Source organism: Puntigrus tetrazona, chromosome 18, assembly GCF_018831695.1.
Source record: "Puntigrus tetrazona isolate hp1 chromosome 18, ASM1883169v1, whole genome shotgun sequence".
NCBI classification, from domain to species: Eukaryota; Metazoa; Chordata; class Actinopteri; order Cypriniformes; family Cyprinidae; genus Puntigrus; species Puntigrus tetrazona.
In genome coordinates, this window is record NC_056716.1 from 2,401,104 (window position 1) to 2,427,670 (window position 26,567).

A 26,567-nucleotide genomic window follows, 5' to 3' on the forward strand; every position below is an offset into this window, starting at 1 on the left:
CATTTAACTTCCTGAAAATAGATAGGCCTTTTAAAAAAAACATTTTCACAAAGTAAAAAAAAAAATAGCTTAGGCACAGATTTCATTACGTTTGCTTTGAGGCCTAATAAAAGGACGTTTTCCTAGAAGTTGTTTGCCAGAGGTTTTTTTTCGGATGCCGTTAATCAAAATTAGTGAAATGTTTGGAATATTTCTCTTCATAAACAGCGGCCTGTGATCCGTCGTGTTTTTGACACGGAGCATTCGCCGCGCTACATGTTGCTCTTATTATGTCTCAAGTTAAGTTAAAAATAGATAATGGTCTCACCGCAGACGTCAGCAGGCCATCCGACATAATGAACGCATTTATCCGTAAAAGCACCCCTGTGTTTTGAAAAAAATAGAAACGGTCTGTAACCAATATGACTAAACTTAATTACGCCGCAACTGACTGCAGGTCACGGCTTCGGAGGACGTTCGGAAGAGATGTCCACGTTTCCTGCTTTCAGGATGTGTTAATGATTACCACAGTGTCTGGTCTTTGAGGAGAAACGGGGATCCTTTTGTTTCTGTTTTTACTGAATGACCTGCGTGTGGTTAGGGACCCTATTAACTTTACCCCCAAAATAGCCCAGATGTTTGGGAGGATGAGAGCTTCTTTGTCTTCGTTGTCAAGTAAAACTGTAACGGGCTGTGCAAAATCCTCGTCCTTTAGGTCTCAATGCGTGTGTTAAGGACCTCTGACCTGAGGGAAATCACGCAGTTAATAAACTGTTACACTTTAAAAGAATAGATTACCATAAAATGACATTTTGTAGCGCACGTACTCACCCTCAGGCCACTCAAGATGTAAACGTGCGTTTCTTCGTCGGAACAGATTTGAAAAATTGAGCATCGTATCGCTCTTTCCTCTGTAGTGAATGGGTGCCGTTAGAAGGGGGGCCTAAAAAGCTGATAATAACATCGCACGAACCCAAAAGCTTGAATTTATAACTATTTGTTACCAATAAACACTACTTTTCAAGTCATTTGGATTATTCTACTGTTTTTATTAGCTATTTGAACTCTTATTCTGACGGCACCCATTCACTGCAGAGGATAGGTGAATATCTCTACTTTTTAGATGACCTTATTTTACCAAATTTTCATTTGTAGGTAACTATTCTTTTATATAAAATCTATAATACTTATTAAAATAAATAGGAACCGAGAAAACAGGAGGAAATGCGAGAGACTGTACGATCTCTGAGCCACGAAACAGCATTTCAGTGTGTATTTTCTAAAAAGTATGTGGCTTGATGTCTTGTCAGGCAAATTTCTGGAAATGTGGCGTGTTTTAAAGGGTTGTGGGTGACCGAAGCGCGAGGACTAGCTGTATGCATATGACTCTGCTCAGCCGACGTTTGTTTTAAAACGCTTTATCACAGGAAAAACACTTTAAAAAGCCTTTCATGTCAGGCAAAAAGAGAATTTACTATGTTCTATGTGGTGCTTCGCAACTTATTTTAAAGGGGAGCAGCCACAAAGGATGGAAGATTTAACAACGAAATTCCAAATAAAGCTTCAAATGCATTTTCTAAGCCAGAGTTGTGCAGTGTGGAACAAAATGTGTCTGCCTTCTGCAAGCAATGAAGTGACATGCATCCATGCGATTGAGAAACTCGCCTCTTTGTCAAAAGTCTCCACAAAAAACACGATTCTGAGTTATAACTAAGAGGACACTTTAAAGGAAGAAGGTGCAGAGCTGTCACTGTGGCATTTTTATTGTACATATTATTATAAAAATGCATTACCCGAGTGACAAGAGTGACAGTTTTGTACCTTTTTCCTGAGTGTACGCCAATAAAGACACCAATTCTTAAATCTATTTGTCACTTTTTGCAGAGTTAGCCAAAATATTATGTCCAGCTCAAGCTTGACTAACACTGAGCTACAGGAAAAACAAACCGGACTTGCATTATTTCCGCTCTTGAGCCGCTGCAGGTTACTGATTAACACATCTTTGACAGATCTCGGCTCGCGAACTGGGTTTTGAACACGGCATTCGACAAACCTCCATGCATTAGGATTTCTGTCAGTTAGAAAGTATTTTTATTAATCAAGAACAAAAAAAAAATGGTACATTTAGGATTTGGTACTTTTCAGAAACAATATTCTACAATTAGCACAGACATATATAGGTTTTCTTTGGAAAAGGGAAAAAAAACAAAAAACTGTCCAGTGTTTAGACTAGCAAGCATGTCAAACCCAGGAAAAAAAGTTAAAGCGTGTATTTTAAGACATGTTCAGTTATTGTGGAATGCAACAGGAAAAAAAAACAAAAAAAAAACCACCTTAGGCAAGATAACGCAGAAATAACACTTTGTGTAGTTTTACAGCCATCATCAGCGATTGATTGCATTTAATACTTTTTACTTCCCGTTCCTCTCCATTCAGTTTTGTATGAAACATCCAGAGCAGAACAGAAAGAGAGAGAATCACATACTTCAGTTTCTAGTCAGAAAATAACAGCTACATCGTTAACGATTTATAATTCAACAAACATGTCTTATTGGCCCTGGACAAAAGTCCTTCACATTAACATCTAGCAGGAGCATCGACGTAAGACAAAGTCACACTGAAGTTAAGGAAAAGTCACATAATGCAAAATAATAATTATATAGTCGCTGTAGCTTTAAGATGTTCTTTCGGTGCTGCTCTAAACTTGGGAAATATAATTCAATATATCTGATACGACAGCTGTGTAACGTGTTTAAACCCTTCATGATGTGTGGCACTGCAATTTTCCACTGTAAAACCCACTTTATTAAAAAAGGAGGTGTGCATATGTGACACAAAGAAAGAAAGAAAAAAGCCCTAACCTCAGAGCAGCAGCAATATTCTCCCAACTCCATGCACATCCTCTCTAGCATATATATATATATATATATATATATATATATATATATATATATATATATATATATATATATATATATATATATATACATTTCAACCCTTATACAGTAAATATGCACAATTAGTGATTAGTAGATTAATAATTCTCAAAATATAGGGAGGTTTGAAACATATTACTCTTATTAAATCAAAATATGTTTTTTTTTTCTGTCTAAAAATAAACTATTTCAAAGGAATAATTTGCATACAGTATATACAGACAATAGTATATAATAAAATTTCAGTATCGGAACATAAACATCCATTTCACATCGTCAATAGTCAGATAAAAAAAACAAAAACAAAAAAAAAATCTGTCCATCACAAATATATCTATTTTGAGCTGATTCAAGCACAGCTAAATCACTTTTAATTTTTTTATCTTTTTTTTTTTATCATCAATAATTTTCATTATCGTCTAGAATTATACAAAATGATCACATTTCAAAAATATTACTTAAAATAACTTGAGTGTGATATACTGTAACAGAAATTTCAAGCTGCCTGATACGTTCAAGGGGCGATATTGAAAAAAAATGATATTGAATTACCTTACTTTCTTACCAAATAACCGGAATGTTTCTGCAATAATTAAAGCAATGATTCATTTATGGAGGACTAACTTTAGTGTCTCCCTTCTTTGAAGCGAATTAAAGTCAGTTTTGTTTGGTTTATTTTTTTCCATCGATCTTAACTTTGTGCTTTCGACGGAAAAGCTTTCACAAAACGCCGTATTTCACGCCGGTTCGGAATGTCGAAACATATCGATACATAAAAAAACAAACAAAAAAACGCAGCTTCCACTGAAGAGTCAAGCCGAGCGCAATTCCTGTGTAGATGTGTTCAAACAGAGGTCTCCGGGAGCTCTTCAACGGCGACTCGGAATGTAATTCACCTACGAAAAAGCAAAGATTTTTAAAACGAGAGCAAAAAAATATCACGTTTCCAGTTGTCCAACTGGTCTGAGCTGGTTTGCCTCGCTATCGAACGGTTACGTTGCCAATAAAAGCTGATAAACAGGGAGCCGTGCCCGGCGAAAAGGAAGCAGTTTCTCAGTCAGAGAACAATTGGACGGAAGGGAGAAGTCAAGTCTTGACGCTCGCTGGCCCTTCGAATAACACAACTATTTCCACAGGGACCTGTGAGGTCACACACCAACAACATTCATATATATATATATATATATATATATATATATATATATATATATATATATATATATATATATATTCATATAATAAAGATATTGCCCAGCAACACAAAAAATTGGAAGCATTAACATTCTGAAACGTTAACAACTTTAAACACTCTTCCTCAGCAAAATATTCAAATATGCATTAAGTGCTTATCGGAGGCATTTTCCACTAAAACTTTATTCTAATGAGATGAAAATGCTGTTTTTTAGTACCACTTCCTTGTTCCATTATGTTGCTAATCTGTTAACACAAACATATTTGAAACGTGAAGAGAAAAACACGCAGCTGCACTGCACAGACTGCATTTATTGGCAGCTGTCTGGGAAGAAACTCAATCTTGTTTTCCTGGGATGGAAGGTATTGAACAGGCAGACTTGGAAACAAATGAAATATGATCCAGACCCTTGTGCCACCAGTTTAAGCATTAGCCCCCACTCCGTTTAACTTCTTGTCATAATTAAAAAGCACTGGAACACCTCTATATACAAAGAAGATCTTCTGCAATGCTGTAAGCAGATGTTGCGGTGAAGTATTCACCTGTACTTGACGTCGAACAGGGTGGAGTCATCCTCTTCATCGTTTTCTTCATTTAAAGGTGCCATCTCTACACGCTCGGCGGGGGTTGTGATTATGTCATACTTTCGCGTTTTTCTGATCTTCTTTGCTGATCTAAACAAAGCAGGGATGGAGAGAACAGGTGAGGGAGGTTAGGACCTGCATGTTCAATTAGAATCGTTTCCAGGACATTCTTTTAAATTCATTAGCTTTGTAATAATTAGTTTAGTCATTTTGAAGAAAAAAAAATCCAAATTAGATTTTAGAACTAATCTAACAAATCATAAACAAACCATACTAAAGCATTTATGTCAGTGACAGACTTTTCACATACTTGCTATATATGACAAATGCAATCCAATAAATGATCCTGCTTGTATATTATCATACAGTTAATAATTTTTTTTTTTTAGAAAACACCACTTCAGCGAAACTCGTCGTGTATTTCATTACACGTCCTATAAGCAACAGCAAACGAGTCTCATTTTAAGAAGCACGAAACACACTTCTTCGTTCGTTACGCGTTTTGAATCACTAAAAAGAACCGACTCGTAAGAGTCACTATTCGTTTGTTCAGAAATGCTTTTTCGCTGTACTGGAAACGGAGATTCGGATAATTTAGTTACGTTCACGTCTGCTTACGGAACCGAACGTCAAAAAATAAATGATTAAAAAAAATTAATAAATAAAACTTTCGAATCTTTCCTAGATAAAGGATCTGAATAAGAGTCGGTTCTCGAGTTCCTACAGGCGAATCATCCGCTCCCAAAGCCGTTAGAGGATTAAATCAGGGACAACCTGTCAACATTAACAGAGAATCTAGCATGTTCCGAAATAAACGAATTATGCATATGATATCTTTATATTAGAAGAACAATCAGTGACACTAAACTGACGTTACAAGGGACATTTACCACCGAGTCGAAAAATACGCCCTTTTCCAATTATGAGCATTTTCTTGGAAACAACAATACTTGTGACCGAGAATATACGGCGCAATCGCACGTTACCTGAATATTTTGATTACAAGGCACGTGATGAGCACGCCCGTTAAAACGCAGATGAAAATCGAAATGCTTTTGATGGTAGGGAGATCCCTCAAAATAGTAGAAATACGGGATCCGAGCGCCGAATCGGTTTCATTATGGGATGGACGCTCCTCCTGAGGGGGTAACGTTGAGTTGAGCGGCGTCGCTGAGGACGGACGCGTATGTGGCTCTCCGTTGACCCCCTGCGCAATGACAACGAGAGCAACAGCCAAAGCATACGGCCACATGTTGTTCCTCCGTTCAAACCGCCTGCTTACAGTCTCGTGTATTAAAAAGAGAGTCAGTGCAGAGAAGGTCTGCGTTCTTTAGCTCCGGGCGCGAACGACAGCTGGCAGGCGAATGGTGCTGGGGAACGATGATCTGACATCTCAGACGCTCCGCGGTCCCCGCAGTCGGTCACCAAACGCGTCCTGGATCTCGCGATCTATCCGTCTTCCAGCGCGAGCGCGATGCTTTGCGCGAGCGGCTCGACCCGTTATTCCAGGTTGTTTTCTTGGGAATGCGTGTCGGCAGGAGGAAATGTGGGTTATCCACACCCGGAAGAGCTCCGGGAGGGTCCAAACGGGCGAGGAACCAATGCGCATCGGCGTTTGGCACAAGCGTGGTGTTATGGAAGAAGGACGCGTGTTGATAGCCGTGGCGTTGAATTATTGCATTGCTCGAGGCTAGCCTAGCAGACATTTTAATAAAGAATTTAAAGCTGTATAGCATATATATATATATATATATATATATATATATATATATATATATATATATATATATATATATATATATATATATATATCCATCTATCCAGCCATCGGAATAACTCAGCAGCAAATATGATAGGTAAAGTTTTACTATTATTGTTTGAGCCCATTTTAACAGTTCATCTTTCTAAATCAATGTGATTATTCATGCTGCGTTTTACCGCAAGACAAAACCCGCGACAATTATCTGAGAAAATCTGTTTCTAAAATAAGAGAGCATTACATTCATCCTGCAGCACAAAGACATTTTAGAGAAAGTGGAAAACGGTTATAAGTGGACCTCAAACGAATAAATGCTCGATGTGACCCCTTAAGGTTAGGCCTAAGTAAAGGAAATGGGTTATTCTTGGATTAGGCTTTGGCTTTCCTGTGCTCCATCCTGTTATTTAACATTATTTAACAGAGGAGTCCCGGTTCATATGGTCTGCTAGATCTAAATGCATGTAATCCCATAATGTGCATTCAAATCAAACTCATATTTAATGTTAAACCACAAAATAAATAAGCTTTCAATTTGTGTATGGTTTGTTAGGATGGGACAATATTTGGATGAGAGACAACTATTTTAATACTTGAAATATGAGGGTACAAATACATGTGTGTGTGTGTGTGTGTGTATATATATATATATATATATATATATACACACACACACACACACACACACAGATAGACAAACATTTCAAGTTGTCCAAATGAAGCCCTTAGCAATCCATATTATTAATCAAAAAAGTTTCAATATATTCACGGTAGGAAATGTACAAAATATCTTCACTGAACATGATCTTTACTTTCTTTCTGAACGTTCTTACTGATCTTTACTGAACTTTGTCTTAATGATTTTTTTTTTTTTGCCATAAAAGACAAATCTATAAATCTGACCCATACAGTTTATTGTGTGCCGCTACAAATATACCATTTCCCACTACTTATAGCTGGTTTTGTAATCTAGGGTCACACGTGAGTGTTGTTTAAATAATAATAATACTTGGATAACCCAAAAAGATTTTAAGCATAAGTAAACGCACCTTGGCGTATCACACTTATGAACTGTCAACTTTAATTATTTAACCGAGGGATTTTTTGGGGCTGTCGAACACTTCCAAAACAAAGAAAAAGGGAAGTAAAAAAAAAGTGCAAAGTTTAAATTAGCCACACGATGGCGCACTTACACAAAAACAGTCAGTGGACACTTTTTTCAAGTTTGTACACTTGACTTCCATCAGCTCAGCAGAACAAAGGATTTCATACAGATTTTGAACTACTCGAGGCTGAGCAAATAAGGACATTATTTTCATTTTTGGGTGAACTATTCCTTTAAATGCAAGATATGTAATGTGTATCTGAAGTATATATATATATATATATATATATATATATATATATATATATATATATATATATATATATATGTGTGTGTGTGTGTGTGTTATAAATTTAATATTTCTATGTCAACTCTCAAGCATACATTACATTGGAAGAACTGCAACTTTCTTTAGATCCACAGGCAAAAAAAAAAAAAATTATCACATGAGGCCACAAGAGGGCTCCTTAGATATTTGTGTATTTTTAAGACCAGCCCATGTTTTATTTAACATTCTCGTTTTAATGCTGCACTACAATAAAGTGTGGATCCAAATTTGTGAGCTGATTCGAGGCGGCGTGATATCATACATTATCATTTGTTTATTTTTTTATTTCTCAAAAGCAGGCCTACAAACACAACGGCATTTCTATTTATGTCCTGTGTTATATTTATATATAATTCTAGTCCAGATTGTGCACAAATCAGTAAGAGATCAGCTTGAGGCCTCTGCCCTCCGTGGACATGGTGCTCCTGGTGCGTTTGCCAATGCCTACGTGGCATGACTTTAGAGGAGCAGGGGGAGGGAGTCCAGGAATGATCCAATTACAGTTGCTTAGTAACCAGCTGCGGTATGCAGACTAGCTGTTAGAGAAGATAGAAATGAGCCTTTGACGGAGCTGAGCTTCTGCCACTGTCCGCACCGGCTACTTGTTCATAAATATAAGGTTATAAATATATAAACAACTCCTGCGTATGCGTTTTAGATCAATATCGCAATAGCATTACTCCAATGTGTCTTATATTTGGGCTGTTGCAACCTGTATGATGCTTGTTTTTTTTTTTTGGTGACTGTTGCATTAATAAGGCTATTTATATTATATGTGTGTAACTAGTAAATTAACATAAAATGCATATTTTAAAAAATCTGAAATAGTGAAATCGACTGTTTTGGCTATTTAGTTAAATAATTAATTTGATTACTTTATCATTATTATTATTAAAGACACGTCATAATGCAACACAAATGTAATTATTTTGCTCAATTAGCCTATAGGTTTTAACGAACAGTAAAGATGTACAAATGGAATTACTGAATAATAACACCGCATATTAAAATAATAATACTAACAACACTAGTAACATGGGCCTTCTGGGCCAATTTCTGTCTTCACAAATCCCTTGAAAATAAACTACAGGCCAACAGACAAGATTTATCTATCTGTCTTTCAATCGAACATGATCTACGATTATCATTAGAGAAAACCTTAAAACATAACAATGGCATATAAACACAAATTTTGACGTTGCTTTTTTTAAAAGTGTAAATTAGATTAAGTCTCACATTATGAAAAACTAAAAGTTATATATATATATATATATATATATATATATATATATATATATATATATATATATATATATATATATATATTTTCACATGAGGTATTACTGTGTAATTCATATTTCTGTCCCCTAGTCAAGGCTAGTCAAATGTTTGCCGTAGATGCTTAAATCAAATTTGTATTTGTGTAAATGAAAAACAAAAGAAATTTACATGGTACCAAAAATGCAAATTCTCTCATTGGTTTACTACAAACTGAGGAGCTCTTTGGTTTTGCGTTGTCTGGTTATATAAATGACCAAGCTTTACATTGTGTTACAGTAAGCTAGGTGGCAACGCTTTGTTGTATCGTAAGTATTTCCGGTTAAATATCACTGCTGTCAATATTCCGGTGTAAAAAATGCTTTATTGACCGTCTCTGAAATCAAACGTTAGTTTTCAGAGACAATCATGGACGCTGCGTTTCTTCTACCCAGAATGCCGCAGTGAGAGGAAGTTGTCTGTGCTTACGCCGAAGCTCAGGGCTGTCCGCTCGATCAGTATAACAGCGCAGGCAGAGAGGACGAGGAGCGCAGACGGGAGAGAGCGGACGGCGGAGATGGAGAAGATGGCGGCGCCGCGGCGCCTCGTCAAAACCAAGAATATTAACGACGAGAAGAATGGCGTCGACCCGTTCAGACGAAAGAGCGGACCGCGACGGTGGGAACATGGTAAGATTTCGTTGCAGATTCTAACTTATAGACGTGTTTGAGCGAGTGCTACAGACGCACCAATATGGTGGAAAAGGAGAGGGTTCGACGAGGTGTTGTAAAATGGCCATGATGGGGCCATTGCCAAGTACTGAAAAATGGCATTGCGTCGATTTAATCGACGGTTTTACGGCTAAAACATCGCGAAAATGTTAGGAAAACGATGCACGGATGTGTTGCAGGAAAAACCGTGAAGATTTCAACTGACAGCAACGAAGAGAAACGAGGATTTAACTGTCTACGCATTTTAAATTCGCTTTGTCCTTGAGAGGACAAAATGTCCTTGTAACATTCAAAAGCGGAAAAATATTTTAAATTAAAACCTTGTTGTAATGATGCACTTTTGGACGTACGGTTTCCAGTATCAGCATTTTGAGTGTCTTTTGTTGATTTCAAATGTTTTCTTTGAATAAACAATTTTATTGAACATTTTAATGCTTTTATTGTGTGTTAATTACTGAAAAAATATTTTCCTTTTTCCTGATGTACATTGTTTTGAACTTCTTAAGAGAACATTGTGAATATGTCAACTTACCATAGGATTTAGTACGTAATTTTGATGTTTTACTTTATTTCAGGATTCTATTGTTATCTGCATTAAATGTAAATATTGAACATTTGCTTATTTTATGGTTCTTTCCCACTTGGTAATGAACTTAAATAAAGGTATACACTTGCATTTCTTGTATTTTCAAAAACATTTATGCTGTATTTTTCGACGTTAAATAATAGGGTGTTGGCTTTTAACCCATTGTGGTCCACAAGAAGACTGTATATTTGAAAAAAAAAATGTAGAAACTTGTTTCTTAATTTCTGTTTTTCCTTTTTGGTCAGAGATTAACGTGAAGTACATTTTTTTACCGGTTGGTACTGTTTTTAAAGTATTAAATGCCTTAAAATTGTGGAAAAAATTATTGATCAGTTTAAAAAAGGAGTCAAATTAAACCTGGAATGTGTTTTTCCTTCTGATGGTTGCCACAATATCATAGAAACGTATAACATGGACATTTGTTCTTTTAGTACGTCTTTATTTAAAGTGCAAAATGTTAACTTTGAAATATCATGAGATCTTTGCTAAATATGTATACAGAATCAACTGTACCGTTGCTCAGAAAACAAAGGTTGCTACAAATGTTGCATGTAAGAATAAATAAAAAATAAAATGTGAACCCTCGGTGATGATTCTATATTAAAGAGGTTTCTGATATGTGTATATGGTGTATTGTCACATGTTATGTACATGAAGTAGAGTTTTAACAGCAGTACTTTCTATTTACTTGGGCGTTAGCTAAAGAAATTGTATTTCATGTAGACGAATTGCATGATTGAAATATTTCTTTTAAACAATTTAATGCTGAAGTAAGCGTTACTGTGTAAAGGAGACGACACAATACTAATTGTCAAAAAAATTTGTGTGTACAGGAATCGGAACAACTGGATGAAAGATGATGGCGTTTCGTACAGTCTCATCATGTAAATGTAAGTGTCCATAATGTGATGTTGAATAATAATAATAAAAAATACTGCTGTACTTTGTACATTTTAAGCAATCTTTTGCCTTTTATTCGCTTTATCGCTGGCTACCACTAGGCTGTGCTCTAAATCGAATCGTAAGATGAATTTCCTGATTTAACGACGAATCTTTTTGTTGTTAAAGGTTCCTGATCTGCCAAACGTGAACGAAAGATGAGGAAAAGGAATTTCGCTGTAAGTATTGCACTTAAAGAAACATCGTAGAAGCCTAAATTAATATTGATCTTTGATTTTATGCAAATTGACGACAATACTTTTAATCGAAATAAAGTCAGCGACAAGATATTCGAAACCGCTTATGTTTTTAAAATATGTATTTATATATATATTGGGCAAAAAAGAATTTAGGTTTATGTTAGCCAAAGCATCTGGTAATGCAGCCGCTACGTTCTATATGGTACTAGCTATGAACATTTGAACTTGCCTACATTTTTACCGATGAAATGCAAACAGGAAAGAAGCATTTACTAATAAAAAGTACAAACGGTGACATCATCGCATTGTTGTTTGGGAACAGTGTGGAAAAATGGCACATTACAAAATGACACCTAATGGAATAATTTTATTTAATTTGACCATTAATAGCTGAAGTATGTGACTTCTACCAATTTAATTAATTTAAATTTGTCTAAATCATTCACTCAATTACAATAATTTATATTTTACCTCTGAGAGCATATCTGAAAACAAAAATAATGCAGCAAATAAAAAAAAATGAATAAATTAAGGTCATGTGACCTTGCAACAAAATGTATTTACAATAAATTTATTTAAAGTTATTGTAATTCCAGTTACATTATGGTTTGTTGTTTTTACTTGAAAACCTATTATTATTGTTGTTGTTATTATCGTTGTTGTTTTAAATTAGCTTTAAACGTTACTTTAAGCTTATTGCATTTATTGTGCACTTTACAGTATCTTTTAGTTCTAACTTCAGTTCATGAAACTTCCAATCAGAAACCAATTCACCAGTTGGACAATCGAACCCACAACCCTACCATTACTAAAGCAAGGATGAGGTTTGAGCTTGCAGTAATATCACTTCAATTCCTGCTCAAACTGTGCTTTCTAAAAGCAACTTAGCTACTTCATTGCAGCCAGGCTAATGGAGTCTAATTAGCGGTAACTTTTATTTATGATTTCCCAAAGCAAACATTATTGCAATTATTGCTCGTTTCAAATGTTGCATTTCAGTGAACAAGTCACCCTGCACTGTGGGTGCTTGAAATGAGAAAAATGAGTTATTTTCTAACTAATCAGACACACATTTAATATGGATTTTTTTTTTTTATGTCCCTTACGCTTTAAAAATGTATATAGGGTGTGGCCACTAGGAATCAAGTCACAACCAACTGCGTAATATAATATAACTGTAACATTCGAACAACCAATCAGAACATCTGAATATCGCAGCAGAGACTTGTATGGAGAAGCATTGCTTACATTTTCAACAGAAAATCCATTTAGCGGTGTTTAGGAGATAAATGGACTTTAGGTTGTTCCACTACTAAACCGATAACATCTTGAATGAATCATTGAGCAATGTGACACTAAGTTGAGTGCAGGACAGCTAATGTGTCCTCAGCCGACAGTACTGTTTTGTACTTCTGATCTCACAGATTGTCCTTTTCCTTGCAGATGACGTTTGCCTGAAGAGGAAGCTTCAGCAAAGGTTCAAGGAACAGAAGACTGCTCTGTAAGTCCTCACAGTGTTATTTGTATTATCGAGGTTTTACTCCATATGTCTGTCATTTTGGCTACATTTAGTGCCTTGCTAACGCAGCGCTCTGTAAGCGGCACGAAATGGACATTTGTCAAAATAATTCAATTAGAATTTCTGCAGATCTCCAGTTTTACAAAAAAAAAGTAAAAGTTCGACAAAGAGAGGCTAAAAATAGCTTCTGGGTTCAGCTTTTTTCCCCACTTCGTATTGACGACCACACTTTTTACATTCACTTTTTCTTTAGTACCTGAGCATGCCTTGGGTGCTGTCCTCTTCATCTCGTTTTCTGTGGAAACCTTCCTTGAGAACAGTGACTCGTTTCTCGTGGAGTCGGTTCTGCTTTCGTGTAACTTTGTTTTACACATCTTTCTTGATCCTCTGCCACAAGCGGCCTCCTTTTCGTTCTCGCTGGCTGTTGCATACTTCATCATGCATCGAGGATTTCACCATCGCTTGCGCTAGTGACACTTTTATACTGGAATACACCGCAACATTTCAATTTTTCTTGTCGTGTGAGACTTTTCTGCTTTTGATTGTGGAATGAGTACACGGACAGGGACAGACCAGAAAACACGGCCTGTTGCTATTGCACATTAAATAACGTGCCTATTCCGGTGCATTATTCCATTTCCTTCATATTAAGACACTGTTTGAGCCGCCACCTAATTATTTTAATGACACAGTTGAAGGAAAGGGATTCAAACAGTTGAGAAGGAAAACGATCTTAACTTGAGAATAAAGCTACTGACATTTGTTTGCCATATGTTTATTGAAAGCTTGACCTGAAGTCTTCAATCGCTTTTCTGAAGCCTGACTTTTATTAAATGTATTTCATAGTTAGCCTTTTTTTTTTTTTTTTTTTTTTTTTTTTTTTTCATTTCAACATTTTGGACAACTTGTTTTCTTTTTGTAAAGCCTCTTTCATTTATACACATCTGTACACAATTTGTTTTGTGAATGGCTGCTTTGCAGTGTTCACTTTCCATTTTTTGATTATTTAGCCATTTTGTGACACTTAATCTGCTGTAATGCTCAGCAGCCTAAAGCCTTACAGTTAAATATTTTTTTATACATATAGGCCTAAGTTACGCCTTGTAATAACGGTATAACAAGGACAGATTAGTGACACTTTGTCTGTAATATACGTATATATATTCTAAATTACCGTTATGCAATCTAAACATCCTAAATGACAAATATAACAGAGTTACTTGAATATCTTTTTTATTATTGGCCAAACTTACACGTTGTAATTACATTGTCACAAGGGTGGCACATTAAAATGATTGAATAGACTTCAGTAAAAGTCCTCACTTGTTTCAGTGCTTTTTAACTCTGACTTTCAACTCGGATGCATCTTTATTCTCGTATCAGTGACTTTTATTACAAAGATCGGAATGAAGTTACCTTTTGTAAAGCACATTCGGAGAAATGATCGCTAACGACAGACATATGTTGTAACTCCACGAGATTTAAAAATGCATTTTGTGTTTTGTTTTTCTGAAAGTTGTGATCATTTAAACTTCGGGTCTATCATATCGTAATACTACTTTTTGAGTAGCAGTGTAAAAAGTAAACTTAGAAGTGAAACGAATCCAGGTATTAGTTTTTTTTGGTAGTTGAATGTAAAGGATTTGTAGTGTCGTTTCGTTTGATTTATGCTTCCGAAATAGTTTTTTTGCACTACATCTGTTGGTTAACGCAACAAAATCGTGCTAAAACTGCGATAACTACGTAGCATTTTTCTGTTAGCATTTTACCATCAATACATGAAAAATAACGCACTTTTGTTATTGACTGTTATTATGCTACTATTATTGTATGGACAAGTTGTGCATGTCAATTGTGAAGTCACCTTGGGAGATTGAACATTGTCTTAAACTTGATTATCGTTCGCTAGAGAACTGTACAAAAGGGGAACTGATCAAATAATTTTGTTCGTAGCTACACCATAGCTGTAGTTTACAGTTCATATGAAAAGCTGTCATCGCATCTTTAAGTATACATTTGGGGTTTACATGTTTTCCCTTCTCCTTTTTTGATTTCATTAAGAACCAATTCTGGACAGTCAAGCGGACACTACTGCTTAATGAGGAAGATGACGGCTCATATTTTGCTTTTGGATTTGGAAAGAGACATTTTTATTTGTGATTTGCTGTGATTTGTTTTAATTCGTTCGCTAATGTGCTCAACAATTGTATGTATTTTCCCCCTGTTTTACTGCACTGTTGTTTTGATGAAATGCCTGTATTTGAAATTTTTTAAAAATGCTTATTTGCCTTTTTTTAAAAGAGAAATAAAAAAACAATTCGTGATTGAACAATTTCGAGTTGCTCTTATTGGATGGAGAATATAATGAATGACGTTTTCGTAAACGATTTACTTCGCGGTTTACGTCAAAGTTCAACACCGCTTGTCCTAGGTCTAAAATTTAATTTTCTTATTTAAAAAAAAAATAATAATAATTACACGTCTGCTGTGTTAATTAAACTACGAGTTACTAACAAGCTCGATGACATTATCAAACATTGAAGGGGTTGTGTCCCCTTTAACGGCCCTGCATTTTTTTTATTAAATTTTTTTAATTCGTATATTGTATTCCATAATCATGAGGATTTCGCTAATTATTTTCGTTTTACTCCACCCATTTCTAAATGAATTAAGATCGCTCATTTGCTCACAGGAACCGTCCTGCAAGCTTTGATTCAGACAACTTTCCCCTTTCAAATATCACATTCGCAAACTACAGGGCAGGTGTAAAAGAGTTAAAATTAAGTGGTCTAAAATGGTGTCCAGTGTAGTCCAGCACTCGCTGCAAAATGGCAGTCTGTTGTCTCATTTCCTGTCTATGCAGGAAGTGAAGGCTTAAAGAAATAATTTTATTAACCTAAAGATCACTACTGCCCTTCATAAGGGCTGATCAGTTGCACAGCCGCTATCCTTGTATGGCTAAATTAACTTAAACATTTAATGTATGTTTAAAACAACTAGTTTTTATTTCAAATAAAAGGGGTGGGACTTTCGTGCATCACCTGAGCCCTGGGTAAATGGAGAGAACGTCAATCAAAGGCTAAGCTCTCAGAGCTGGGAAGGAGCTTTTAGATGGCGGATGAACCTTGGGAAGGGGAGAGCGTTGAGCCTCGCAGGGCTCTCGATAGCACTTGTATCTCAACTTTGGTGAACTTTGAGCGCCTCCCGGGGCACCGCAATCGCGCGAAATCGTTCGTTTCGTTACGTTTTGTACCGCAGAGACGTTAACGCGCACGTTTTGCGACTTTGTTTCGTCGAAAGCGGCTCCGGTGTGTGCGTAGAGCGGCCAGTCGTTGTTTTCCCTGCCTTGCACTGGCAGCCATGGCGGTCCTCCATTTTTAGTGCGCTCTGCTGGGCTCTTCTCACACTCTCTCACTCTCTCTCTCTCCATTCAAATAGCCGTCGGTGGATTGCCGCTGTTATTTTTCTTTCCGAATATAATTCCGATTGTTATTTTCGTCTCAATTCTGGACTATTTTTGATTTTTTTTCCGTTCTCCTCGTTATGGCCGAAGTAACAAATCGGATATTTTGTCAGATGTGAATGTACTGCTACAATCCTCCTCCTGTCAATGCTATAGGTATGTTTACATCGTTTCTTTTTCATTGTCGATTTTGTTTGCTATCATCGTTATGTTTTAATCGTCCTTTGTTTGATGACGCAGTAAGAATTTATGCATGTGGCTCTGAATCTATTGCCTTGAATCGCCGTAGACACATGGATATTTGACATCGAATAGAGTCGAGCAGGTGTCATTTCAATTCCGATGCTTTTTAATTTAAGAAATAACAAATATTTATTTATTTTAAATCGCCCGAGCCCAACTTGCCTTTTTCCGTAAATCGCAACGGCATGACTTTTTTTTTTTTTTTTTTTTTGATGGTTCATCCCACTTTAAACTTTTGACAGTTAATACCCGGACAAAAGACCATCGTTAACAAATCCCAAGAATCATGATGAAGAATAAGAGTAAAAAGCAGGAAGATGAAGGCTCGGCTCAAAGCAATGCTTCCAGGTACGATCTTTCGTGTTTTTCCTCTCTTGTTTTTAACATGTCTCTTGATTGTTTACCTTTACAAGCATGGTTGATCACCTGTGCAGAAGTTTAAACCACAATGTCTCTAAAATATATGGGTTTCGGATCATTGACCTTGGGATAGATGTATAGCCACACCCTGATTTTGCTAGTATTTGTAAAAGTGAATTCAAGGCCTGTGGGCCTTTACCCGAATTTATAGTCAAGATGCACATTGTTTATACAGACTTATGCAGTGATTGCACTTCTAATATTTCCACTTTAATAGTGATCGCGTGAAATGACCTTGTCTGATTAGTATGTGCTGCATTGCACCACTATGTAAGGTTAATGACATTTTAAACACTTTTACTTTGACATTGCACGAGTTTAGCATTTGATAGTTTTGAATTAATATTGCAGTAGTTGTATAGAGAACCTGTTCGGTCTGATTTTTCTGAAATATTTCCTGAAATCCCGTTTCACGTGAATTAAAATGTTTTAAAGCATGTTTACGGTTTTAGCCAAAATAAAGATTATTATTTTACATAAGCATGATTGTTTTACATTATGATTTTTTTTTTTTTAACTTTTTTGTCATACCAACAAAACTATTGCTTGTTTGTTTACTGTGCAACTGTATTTTTAACTGTGACAAACTGTTGCTTATTACAGGAAATATGAATTACTTCTGTTTTTTTAATGTTTTTCTAAAAAATAAAAAAACTTGCTTGTCTTAGGGTAACACATGACCCGTGTAAATTACAGTTGTCATTGACTATAAGGGCACTAAATGCAGTAAATATTTATAATTCCCTAATGGCGTGGGGTGTATAACCTCATATACTTAGCATTTGATTGCATATTTCATAATCCACTGCTTTTTAAATAATTATAAATAAAAATAAAACTTAAGCTTCAACTTTATTTTTATGAAATTGTTCATTTTTAAGCATTGAGGACCAAACTTTTTTGTGTTTTGTCACTATTGGTTTAGTTTGAATAACTTTCAGCAGCAAAACCAGTTTTGGGGTGAAACATTTAAAAACATTTGAAGGAAAACAAAACATGTTATTTCTTTATATTGAGAGTACCTTCTTAAATTAAAGTAGTGCTTTAATGTGGATAGTATGTGTATAATGTTCTTTTATTTTCCCCTATCAAACCAAATAAAAAAAAGCAGGTTGTCTTTGTTTCAGAGATTCAAGTGGAAGCAAATTATTTTGGTTACTTTACTACACTCACAGTTAACACTTATTTCCATAGGAAAACTGAAACTACTTGAGTTGTAAATAATGTTTTTTCGCATTAAGGGTGATTTGTCTTTTACAGAAATGTTATTTACATATGCTTCATCATTCTAGGCCATTCTTTAAAATATTACAAAAAGCAAGGATTTTTGAAGTGAGCTTTGAAATAAGACAGTGATGCCGTTTTTCACGTTTTGTTTATTCAGGAAAAAAAAACAAAAAAAAACTTTGACAGTTGGAATGGAAAATGTTATTTTAATTACCATTTACGCCGTGTTGAAAGTCCAGTAATCTATTTACACTATACACTTAAGCACAAAAGCACAATGTGTGTAGTTTTAACACATAATTTGCTTCAACTTTTAACAACATAAGACCTCACCAATGAGGGTTTTACCCTGTGGGTCTAAAAAACCAAAAAAATCACAATGTTTTGATGTTATGTATAGTGCTTATGACTGGATCTGTCATTATTTTTATGGTTGTTCGTCAAGAATTTCCCTCTGAATTGATGACAGCTTTGAAGTTCCTGCATATGTGCCAGATACCAGAGTCTAAACTGAAAAATACCCTCAAATGTATGTTATCATTTCGCAATTACACAAACAGTAGTTTTATGTAATGCTGTGTATGTGAACATGAATTGTCAAATGAATGTGTACTTGTTTTTATAGGCTTTAAATATTTTTTCCGGTGTTAAATATCAATGCGGTGTCCTCAGAATCATATTTTCACTGTTTTGTCAGCCACGGCAGCCATTTTCTTAATATTACTAAAAGAAAGGAGAGCTGACAAAGATATTAAATGTATTTCCTCCTATATTACAGCCAGTGTACTTTATTTGAAGTGCTTGTATGGCTTAGCACTACATAAAAAGCACTGCTTTGTTCCATCACTGTATGAGACTGGTTTCATTAAATGGCTGAAAGTCCTCAAAGTCACAAAATGGCTCTTGCTTTGTGCTGCATAGCTTGTATTAGATGCTGCATTACATAAAAGCTTCTTGAAACTACAGGAAGCGGAAGCAGGAAGTCTTGTAGAGGTCAGGTGATTTCATACCGAGTTTTCATTGGTCCTTCCTTTGGCTAGCAATAAGCAGCCAATGAGAAATCAGTTGAGAGGTTAGGTCCGCCCCTGTGTGATGTCAGCGACCATATAAGGACAGTCTGGCTGGTGAGGCTGCTTCGTCAGCAGCTGTTTGGCTCTCTAGCACATGACGGGGTGTTTGTTTCTAGCAGAGCATTCCATTATAGCACTCGATGTGCTAGCGTTCACATCCAGATCTGCGTTACGGTTTCCCACGAATGCCGTTTTACCAAATAAAAAGAGCGCTGCTGAGATACTTGTAACATTAAAAAAAAAAACGAAACGAGTATTAAAAAAAAAAGTTTAACCATGTAAGGAAGAGAAACATTCTATTTTGAAATAGTTTCATTTATAGTAAGGGGGGTTGGGCTTGTTTAAAAAAGAAGCCGTTATGTTTATTTTTAGACTCAAAGGGCAAAAGGGCAACAGAAATGGTCGTACACAAAATGCAGGACGTTTCACATTTCCCAAAGGTCATTTTGGTAGTGTTAAGCGCGTTCAAAGACCTCTCCAAATTCAAATAAAATGAAATCAAATGTCTAATTTGCATATGTGTAAAATAATCTTAATTCTTTCAATTAAATGACTTATTCAAATTTTACCAGTGTTGTCAATTTGTTGCGTCAAGTAACTTTTTTTTTCTTTCTTTTTTCAAACAGTTATTAATTTTAGTTTTTAAATGCAAAAAGTTTCCCAAGCATTGTGCTAGATTTGCCCCAGTCCTAGTTTCCAAATCCTTGGAATGCTATTGTTTACATTGACAAAGACACAGCGTGGTTGAAGACCTCCAGCTTGAGGATTCGGCATTTCTTTGTTGGACCGAGATGATTCAATTTTACTTAAAAGGCAGACTTGTCCATTTATAATCGGCGAAAAGACATAATTAAACGACTTAGAGCAAAATAAGTATTTCAAATTTTACCTATTGACAATTCATTAAAAGCTAAATGACAATTTTGGCAATAACAGATAAAAAAAAAAAACAACTTGGCAACCTGATTCCAACTTTACTGTTTAGAGCAGCTGTGTTTTCATTGTTTCTCAACATGCGCATCTTTAATGTTGTAGCAATTCAGCATCCGAGGAATCTAACCGCTCTGCGTCGGAATCTGGGAGTCAGTCGGAGAGCGAGCAGGGAAGTGACCGAGCTCGTTCCCGCCGTTCAGAATCCAACAGCACGTCTGATTCTGAGAGCCACTCGGAGTCGGGCAGTGAATCCGCCGGGTCCAAATCCCGTCAGACCTCAGCGCAGGTCAAAGACAAACCAGTCAGGAAGAAAGACAGCCTGGCGGATGTGAAGAAGGTACAGAAATAGGCCGCCCTCAACATTAGGATCAATCAGTTATTCCCAGTGGAAGCTTAAATTTAGCTGCTGATGAATTGCTTTATGATTTAAAATGAATTATATCCCTAATTGCCAGATGTGGGAGGAACATCCAGATATTTATGGTGTTAGAAGATCCAGTCGAAGCAGACAAGAGCCTGCTCGCCTCAACATCGGAGCTGAGGTAGGCTGGCTGTGCGAAAAATTAATTCAACACTGACCCCTAGTGGTTTCTTGCTTTCTTTTCACCTATTCTGTTGACGTTTGCAGTAAGTTGACACGTTCTGCTTCTTGGACTACAGTAATTACAGACACGGTTACTTACTAAAGCGTAAACATTTATGTTTGGCTCTAGACTCGGAACCGATCGGACTTGGCAGCCCAAGTCGTGTACGCATGCTCCCATGTGTTGAAAGCTTTGTTCCCTTGATTGATCTGAAACATGACATTTGCGTGGCGTTTATTACAGTGCCACATATTCAAAATGGATTTTCATGGATTTTTAGGGCAGCAGTGATTCAGAGAGTGAAAGTCCCAAAAGAAAAAGCTCACGGCAGAAAAAGAAAGAGTAAGTGCACTTAGTTTTTAAGTAGGTCTCTCGCTCTCCTTTTTCCATTCTTTATTTACAAATGTGTGTGCCTCTGTGTGTTTTTCTTTTCTTTTTGTTTTTTAAAAGCGTGAATGTTTATAACATTTTAGATTCACCCATATTTTTTTGCATGTAAATGTCTTGTTTACTGTATACTATTATTATATTTACACTATACATTGTTTATATATATTGTCTATATTAAAAAACAACTTGACACTTTTCTGAGTGGTTTTTTTTGTAAAAGAAAAAAGAAATTAAATCTGATTTGTTAATGTTAACAGGAAAAAAATTGCTCAGAAAAATGTTTTGAGAAATTAATACAGATGCCACTTCATATAAAGATATACAGTGGAATGAAAATCATAAAATTAAGAGTAGTCTAACTAAACTATGCATTTGATTTTAAAATGTTTAGTTACAAGTTCAGAGTATACTACAATTTAAAAGTTAGGGGTCAGTAAGATTTTTGTTGTTATATTCAGAAAGAATTAATTAAATTTAATTATTATAAAATATTTCTATTTTTTTAAAAGTGCAGTTTTTCTTCCTGTTCATTAAAGAAGCCTGAAAGAATTTCTATGGTTTTCACAAAAATACTTTATTATTATTATTATAAAAGTTGAAAACAGTTGTACTAAGTAACGTTTCCTAAACACCAATCATATTAAAATGATTTGTGGTGCTGAAAATTCATTTTTGCTACAACAGCAATAAATAAAATTATTAAATTGTAAATTTAATTTGTAAAAACATTCCACATTAGTACACTTCAGCTGTATTTTTGATCAAATAAGTGACTTAAAACGCCAACAACCTTACCAACCCAAACGTTTGAACAGTATCGCACGCGCTGAAGTGTTTCTAATAGCATGTTTAATTGCCTGCGCGGTGGGTAATAAATGAAACGGACTGGCTTGCAGCTTTACGATAGGCTAGAACTAGAAGCTAACGGAGGTCCAATAGATGAACCTGTGGTATTTCTGTGTTGAAAGAAATACCTGGAAAGATGATGACTCAAATGACGAAGAGGATGTTGAGGAAGAGGCCAGCAGTTCAGAGAGTGAGCAGGAAGAGAAAAAAGTTAGATCCAGACGACTTCCTGCTAGAAGGTAAGAGTGTAGCGAAGCCTGGCCTTCAGACAGCGCATCGTGAATTATTAAATGAGCTGTCTTATTAAATGCAAATGATGATGGCTCATTTTTGATCGCTATGGCTGCGCTAAATTTATCGGTGTGATTTTCTTTGCTTTATCGTAATTTATCGCATGTCTCCTAAATTGTTAAAGCATGTACTTTTGGCATAACGATCAACATAATCATTAAAATATTGCTAAATATGTATAATATATGAAGAATTAGGACTGCTATCGAAGTCTCACAGCTGTCTCAAGGCTATTGGCTTATGAGTCAGGCTGATAGGTGTGAAAACAAGTCGCTACACTAGCAAACGCATCAGGGACGCGGAACCAAAGGCAAAAACCCTACCATGGTAAATTAGTGCATGTATGTGTGTACTTTTCTCTTTCCCTGTCCAGGCCACAGACCAAATCATCTGCTGGTAAGCAGCAGTCACAAAAGGGACGGAAACAGAGGAGGCAGGAGTCCTCAGATGAAGAAGATGACGATGATGACGATGATGAGGAGGAAGATACTCCAAAAAGACAAACAAGGCGGCGAGCGGCTAAAGTCAGGTAAGGATTCGTCTTAGCAAGGAGTTTATGTAGAGCTGATGTGTAGATTTTATGTAAGTGGTCTGTAGAGTAAGATTAAATTATATTCAACCGAAAAAAAAGATGGCAACTTTTATTTATTAATTTGTTTCTGTTCCTCTTATACACACACACACACACACATATAATTTCACCAAACTGTATTAGAGTGAAAATGGCATATGTTTTAAAAACCATACAAATTACCTTTTTTTTACTTCATTCACATTCTAATTTGTGATTGACCTATTAAATATTGACTTAGCAGAGTAGTAATGATGAAGCATGTGTTGCAGTTACAAAGAGGACCAGAATGATTTCGAGACCGATTCTGATGACCTTATTGAAATGGCAGAAGGAGCCGAGGAACAACAGGACGATGACAGCGAGACCATTGAGAAGGTCCTTGAGACCAAAACTGGCAAAAAAGGAGGTAAAGAAATTTATATTTAATATTTTGTGATGCACACCAACTATTGTGCTTGTTTATTAAAGCTTCTCATTTTTCTCCACCTTGTTTACAGCTACCGGAGCTTCCACAACTCTCTATGCTATTGAGGAAAATGGGGACCCTGGAGCAGACTTTGACCCTGAGAAAGATGAAGGAGAAACTCAGTTTCTCATCAAATGGAAAGGCTGGTCCTACATCCACAGCACCTGGGAGAGTGTAGATTCCCTCACTCAGCAGAAAGTCAAAGGCATGAAAAAGCTGGAGAACTTCAAGAAGAAAAACGAGGACCTTAACACTTGGTCAGTGCTCACAGAGATGTTATATTTTCATTCGATCTCTGGATCTTAAAACTGGCACCTTGAAGCTTAATGTTTGAACGTTTCAATTACGATTGGTTTTTAGGTTGAGAAAAGCATCACCTGAAGATTTAGAATATTACAACTGCCAGCAAGAACTAACCAATGACCTGAGCAAGCAATTCCAGATTGTAGAGAGAGTGATCGGTAAGTGTTGATCGGTAGTTTAACAGTTCGGACAGCCCTTTTCTATTTTAACATGACAATGCCTCTGTGTATAAAGCAAGGTTAAAAAGAAACGATTGATTGAGTGTGGAAGAACTTGACTGCTGTGCATAAAGCCAACTCGTAATCCCAGCTGAACACCTCTGCTGTGACTTTAAATGCAGTCCTTGAACCAAAAACTCATCACCAAACACCAATGACTTGTACATATGGGTGCAGTCACTTCCAAAACTGTTGTAACAGAGATGGAAATCATTTTTAAATGCATGAATTATGTTTCCATCTTTGTTGCCGCGGTTTTGGAAGTGCCTTTTTCAGTTTTGTCCATATAGTCCACATTTGTACAAGTCATTGGTGTTTGGTGATGAGTTTTTGGCTCATAGACTACATCGAAAGTCACAGCATTTATTGTCGCTATTGATCAGTGTAAAGTATTTTTTTTTCCAATGCAAAACAAAAAACGCACGATCTGTTATTTATTTTCTTTTTCTCTCATTTAATCAGCAACAAGAACTGGGAAATCACAACCGCCTTCAGACTTTCCCTGTAAGTTTGCCGCTTTTGAAATTGCGCTGTTTCTGATCATCTTGGTCAAGAGAGATGTTTACTACTTCAATAATTTTGTGATGTCGCAACAGCCCATAAAACTACTTCCAGCGAGCCAGAGTATCTGTGTAAGTGGATGGGACTGCCGTATGCGGAGTGCACATGGGAGGATGGCGCATTAATCAGAAAGAAATTTGAGGCCTGCGTTGATAGTTTCCAAAGCAGAAATGCCTGTAAGACGGTTCCTTCCAAAGATTGTAAGGTGAGTATGAGATTGTGTCCTGTTTGAGCTTTTTGTTTTTCTTTCGGGAAAAAGTGTTAAAAGTTGTCTTTATGGAAGGTATTGAAACAGAGGCCAAGATTTGTGCCCTTGAAGAAGCAGCCGCCTTACATTGGAGATGAGGTCCTTCAACTCCGAGATTACCAGTTAGATGGAGTGAACTGGCTCGCTCACTCCTGGTGCAGGTATGGAACACTTTAGTCAGGAATTTAATACTTTCTGTTACAGATGAGCTCTCTGATCCTCCATAGACAGCAGTGGAATTAACACGATTAACATCCAGAAACATAGTAAGGAGATGGCTGAAATAATTCATGTGATATCAGGGGTTCAACAGTAATTTTTACTAAGATACAAGAATACTTTTTGTGCACAAAGAAAACAAAAAAGCATTTTTGCAATCACCTTTTGAACATTTTATATTATCAGTGTTATTCTAGTATTATTTATATACTATTATTAATTTAGATTTTGATAGATTTTAATTTTTAGATTATTACTGTTGTTTTAATTTTTGCCCAAGTTATTTTGTTTTTATATTTTTATTACCATTATTTTTTATTTCTGCATTTACTATTATTCTTTTTTTCTTTTTTTTTTTATTCAGTTTGTGAGTCTTTTTTTATTGTTACTATACATTTTTTGTAATAGTTTTAGTTAAAGTAGATAACATTAAGCTTTCATATTAGTTCTTGATTTTGAATGAACCATGCTTTCTTCATCTCTGTTTTCTGTTCTGTAGGTGTAACAGTGTTATCTTGGCTGATGAAATGGGCCTCGGAAAGACCATTCAGACGATCTCCTTCCTTTCCTACCTTTTTCATCAGCACCAGCTTTATGGTCCCTTCCTCCTGGTGGTACCCCTGTCAACCCTCACTTCCTGGCAGAGGGAGTTTGACACATGGGCCCCGGACATGAATGTAGTGGTGTACCTGGGAGACGTCACAAGTAGAAAGACAGTAAGCTAGTTCTCATGCTGAAGCAATCCAACCTGGTATAATAATGCTGGTTTGAGGTATAATTTTTTTTTTTGTTTTTGACCAGATCCGGGACTATGAATGGATCCATCAGCAGACAAAAAGGATCAAATTTAATGCACTTTTGACCACATATGAAATTCTACTGAAGGACAAGGTATGGCATTCATACATCTTTGATTTAATCTTTTGTGCCAGGATTGTGTGTCATAGAAATGAGTTGTTCTTCATTATTCACAAGTGATTGAGTCAAGACTTGTCTGTGTGTGCAGGGAGTGCTGGGGAATATAAACTGGGCTTTCCTCGGAGTTGATGAAGCTCACCGGCTTAAGAATGACGACTCGCTGCTATATAAAACTCTGATCGACTTCCGATCCAATCACAGGCTGCTCATTACCGGGACCCCACTGCAGAATTCTCTCAAAGAGCTGTGGTCCCTTCTGCACTTTCTTATGCCTGACAAGTAGGTATTCACGGGATGGGTTTGCAGGTTGATTTTTGCTATTTGGGGTCCACCAGAAAAATTTAGAAAAAAAGAGATGTTACAGTTAGTAAAAAAGACATTTAGTAAATAGAATCTAGATTACATGCGTTATGAAAACTGTATATGTTATTTATAGACTTCAAAAAAACTTACACACAGTAAAAAAAAAACAACTGTTACAA

At 36.1% G+C, this 26,567-nt stretch overlaps 2 protein-coding genes across 2 annotated transcripts in view; one reads left to right on the forward strand and one right to left on the reverse strand.

The window, feature by feature from the left end:
• Positions 1-2,051: 2,051 nt before the first annotated feature.
• On the reverse strand, positions 2,052-6,286 carry fam174b (family with sequence similarity 174 member B). Its single transcript, XM_043263976.1, has 3 exons — positions 5,678-6,286; positions 4,650-4,781; positions 2,052-3,811 (listed from the first exon to the last, which is right to left on the reverse strand). Exons 1-3 carry the CDS (start codon positions 5,941-5,943, stop codon positions 3,808-3,810), a joined length of 402 nt encoding a protein of 133 aa, XP_043119911.1. The 5' UTR covers positions 5,944-6,286; the 3' UTR covers positions 2,052-3,807.
• Positions 6,287-9,629: 3,343 nt separating this feature from the next.
• The window catches only part of chd2 (chromodomain helicase DNA binding protein 2), a 29,104-nt gene continuing 12,166 nt past the window's right edge, over positions 9,630-26,567 (forward strand). Inside the window, exons 1-20 of the mRNA XM_043264868.1 lie at positions 9,630-9,826; positions 11,288-11,344; positions 11,523-11,572; positions 13,037-13,094; positions 15,174-16,731; positions 17,061-17,166; positions 20,571-20,805; positions 20,924-21,010; positions 21,333-21,394; positions 22,411-22,527; positions 22,953-23,108; positions 23,423-23,559; positions 23,651-23,876; positions 23,980-24,080; positions 24,603-24,644; positions 24,737-24,906; positions 24,985-25,109; positions 25,667-25,883; positions 25,969-26,058; positions 26,174-26,364. Of these exons, the coding sequence (XP_043120803.1) occupies positions 17,105-17,166; positions 20,571-20,805; positions 20,924-21,010; positions 21,333-21,394; positions 22,411-22,527; positions 22,953-23,108; positions 23,423-23,559; positions 23,651-23,876; positions 23,980-24,080; positions 24,603-24,644; positions 24,737-24,906; positions 24,985-25,109; positions 25,667-25,883; positions 25,969-26,058; positions 26,174-26,364 (2,018 nt within the window). The 5' untranslated portion in view covers positions 9,630-9,826; positions 11,288-11,344; positions 11,523-11,572; ... (1 more) ...; positions 15,174-16,731; positions 17,061-17,104. The remainder of the gene's footprint in view (positions 9,827-11,287; positions 11,345-11,522; positions 11,573-13,036; positions 13,095-15,173; positions 16,732-17,060; positions 17,167-20,570; positions 20,806-20,923; positions 21,011-21,332; positions 21,395-22,410; positions 22,528-22,952; positions 23,109-23,422; positions 23,560-23,650; positions 23,877-23,979; positions 24,081-24,602; positions 24,645-24,736; positions 24,907-24,984; positions 25,110-25,666; positions 25,884-25,968; positions 26,059-26,173; positions 26,365-26,567) is intronic.

Coding starts and splice junctions, on each gene's coding strand:
- fam174b (XM_043263976.1), bottom strand. CDS start 5,943: ATGTGGCCGTATGCTTTGGCTGTTGCTCTCGTTGTCATTGCGCAGGGG. Junction 4,782..5,677: donor CTTGTAATCAAAATATTCAG/GTAACGTGCGAT, acceptor TGCTTTGTTTAG/ATCAGCAAAGAAGATCAGAA.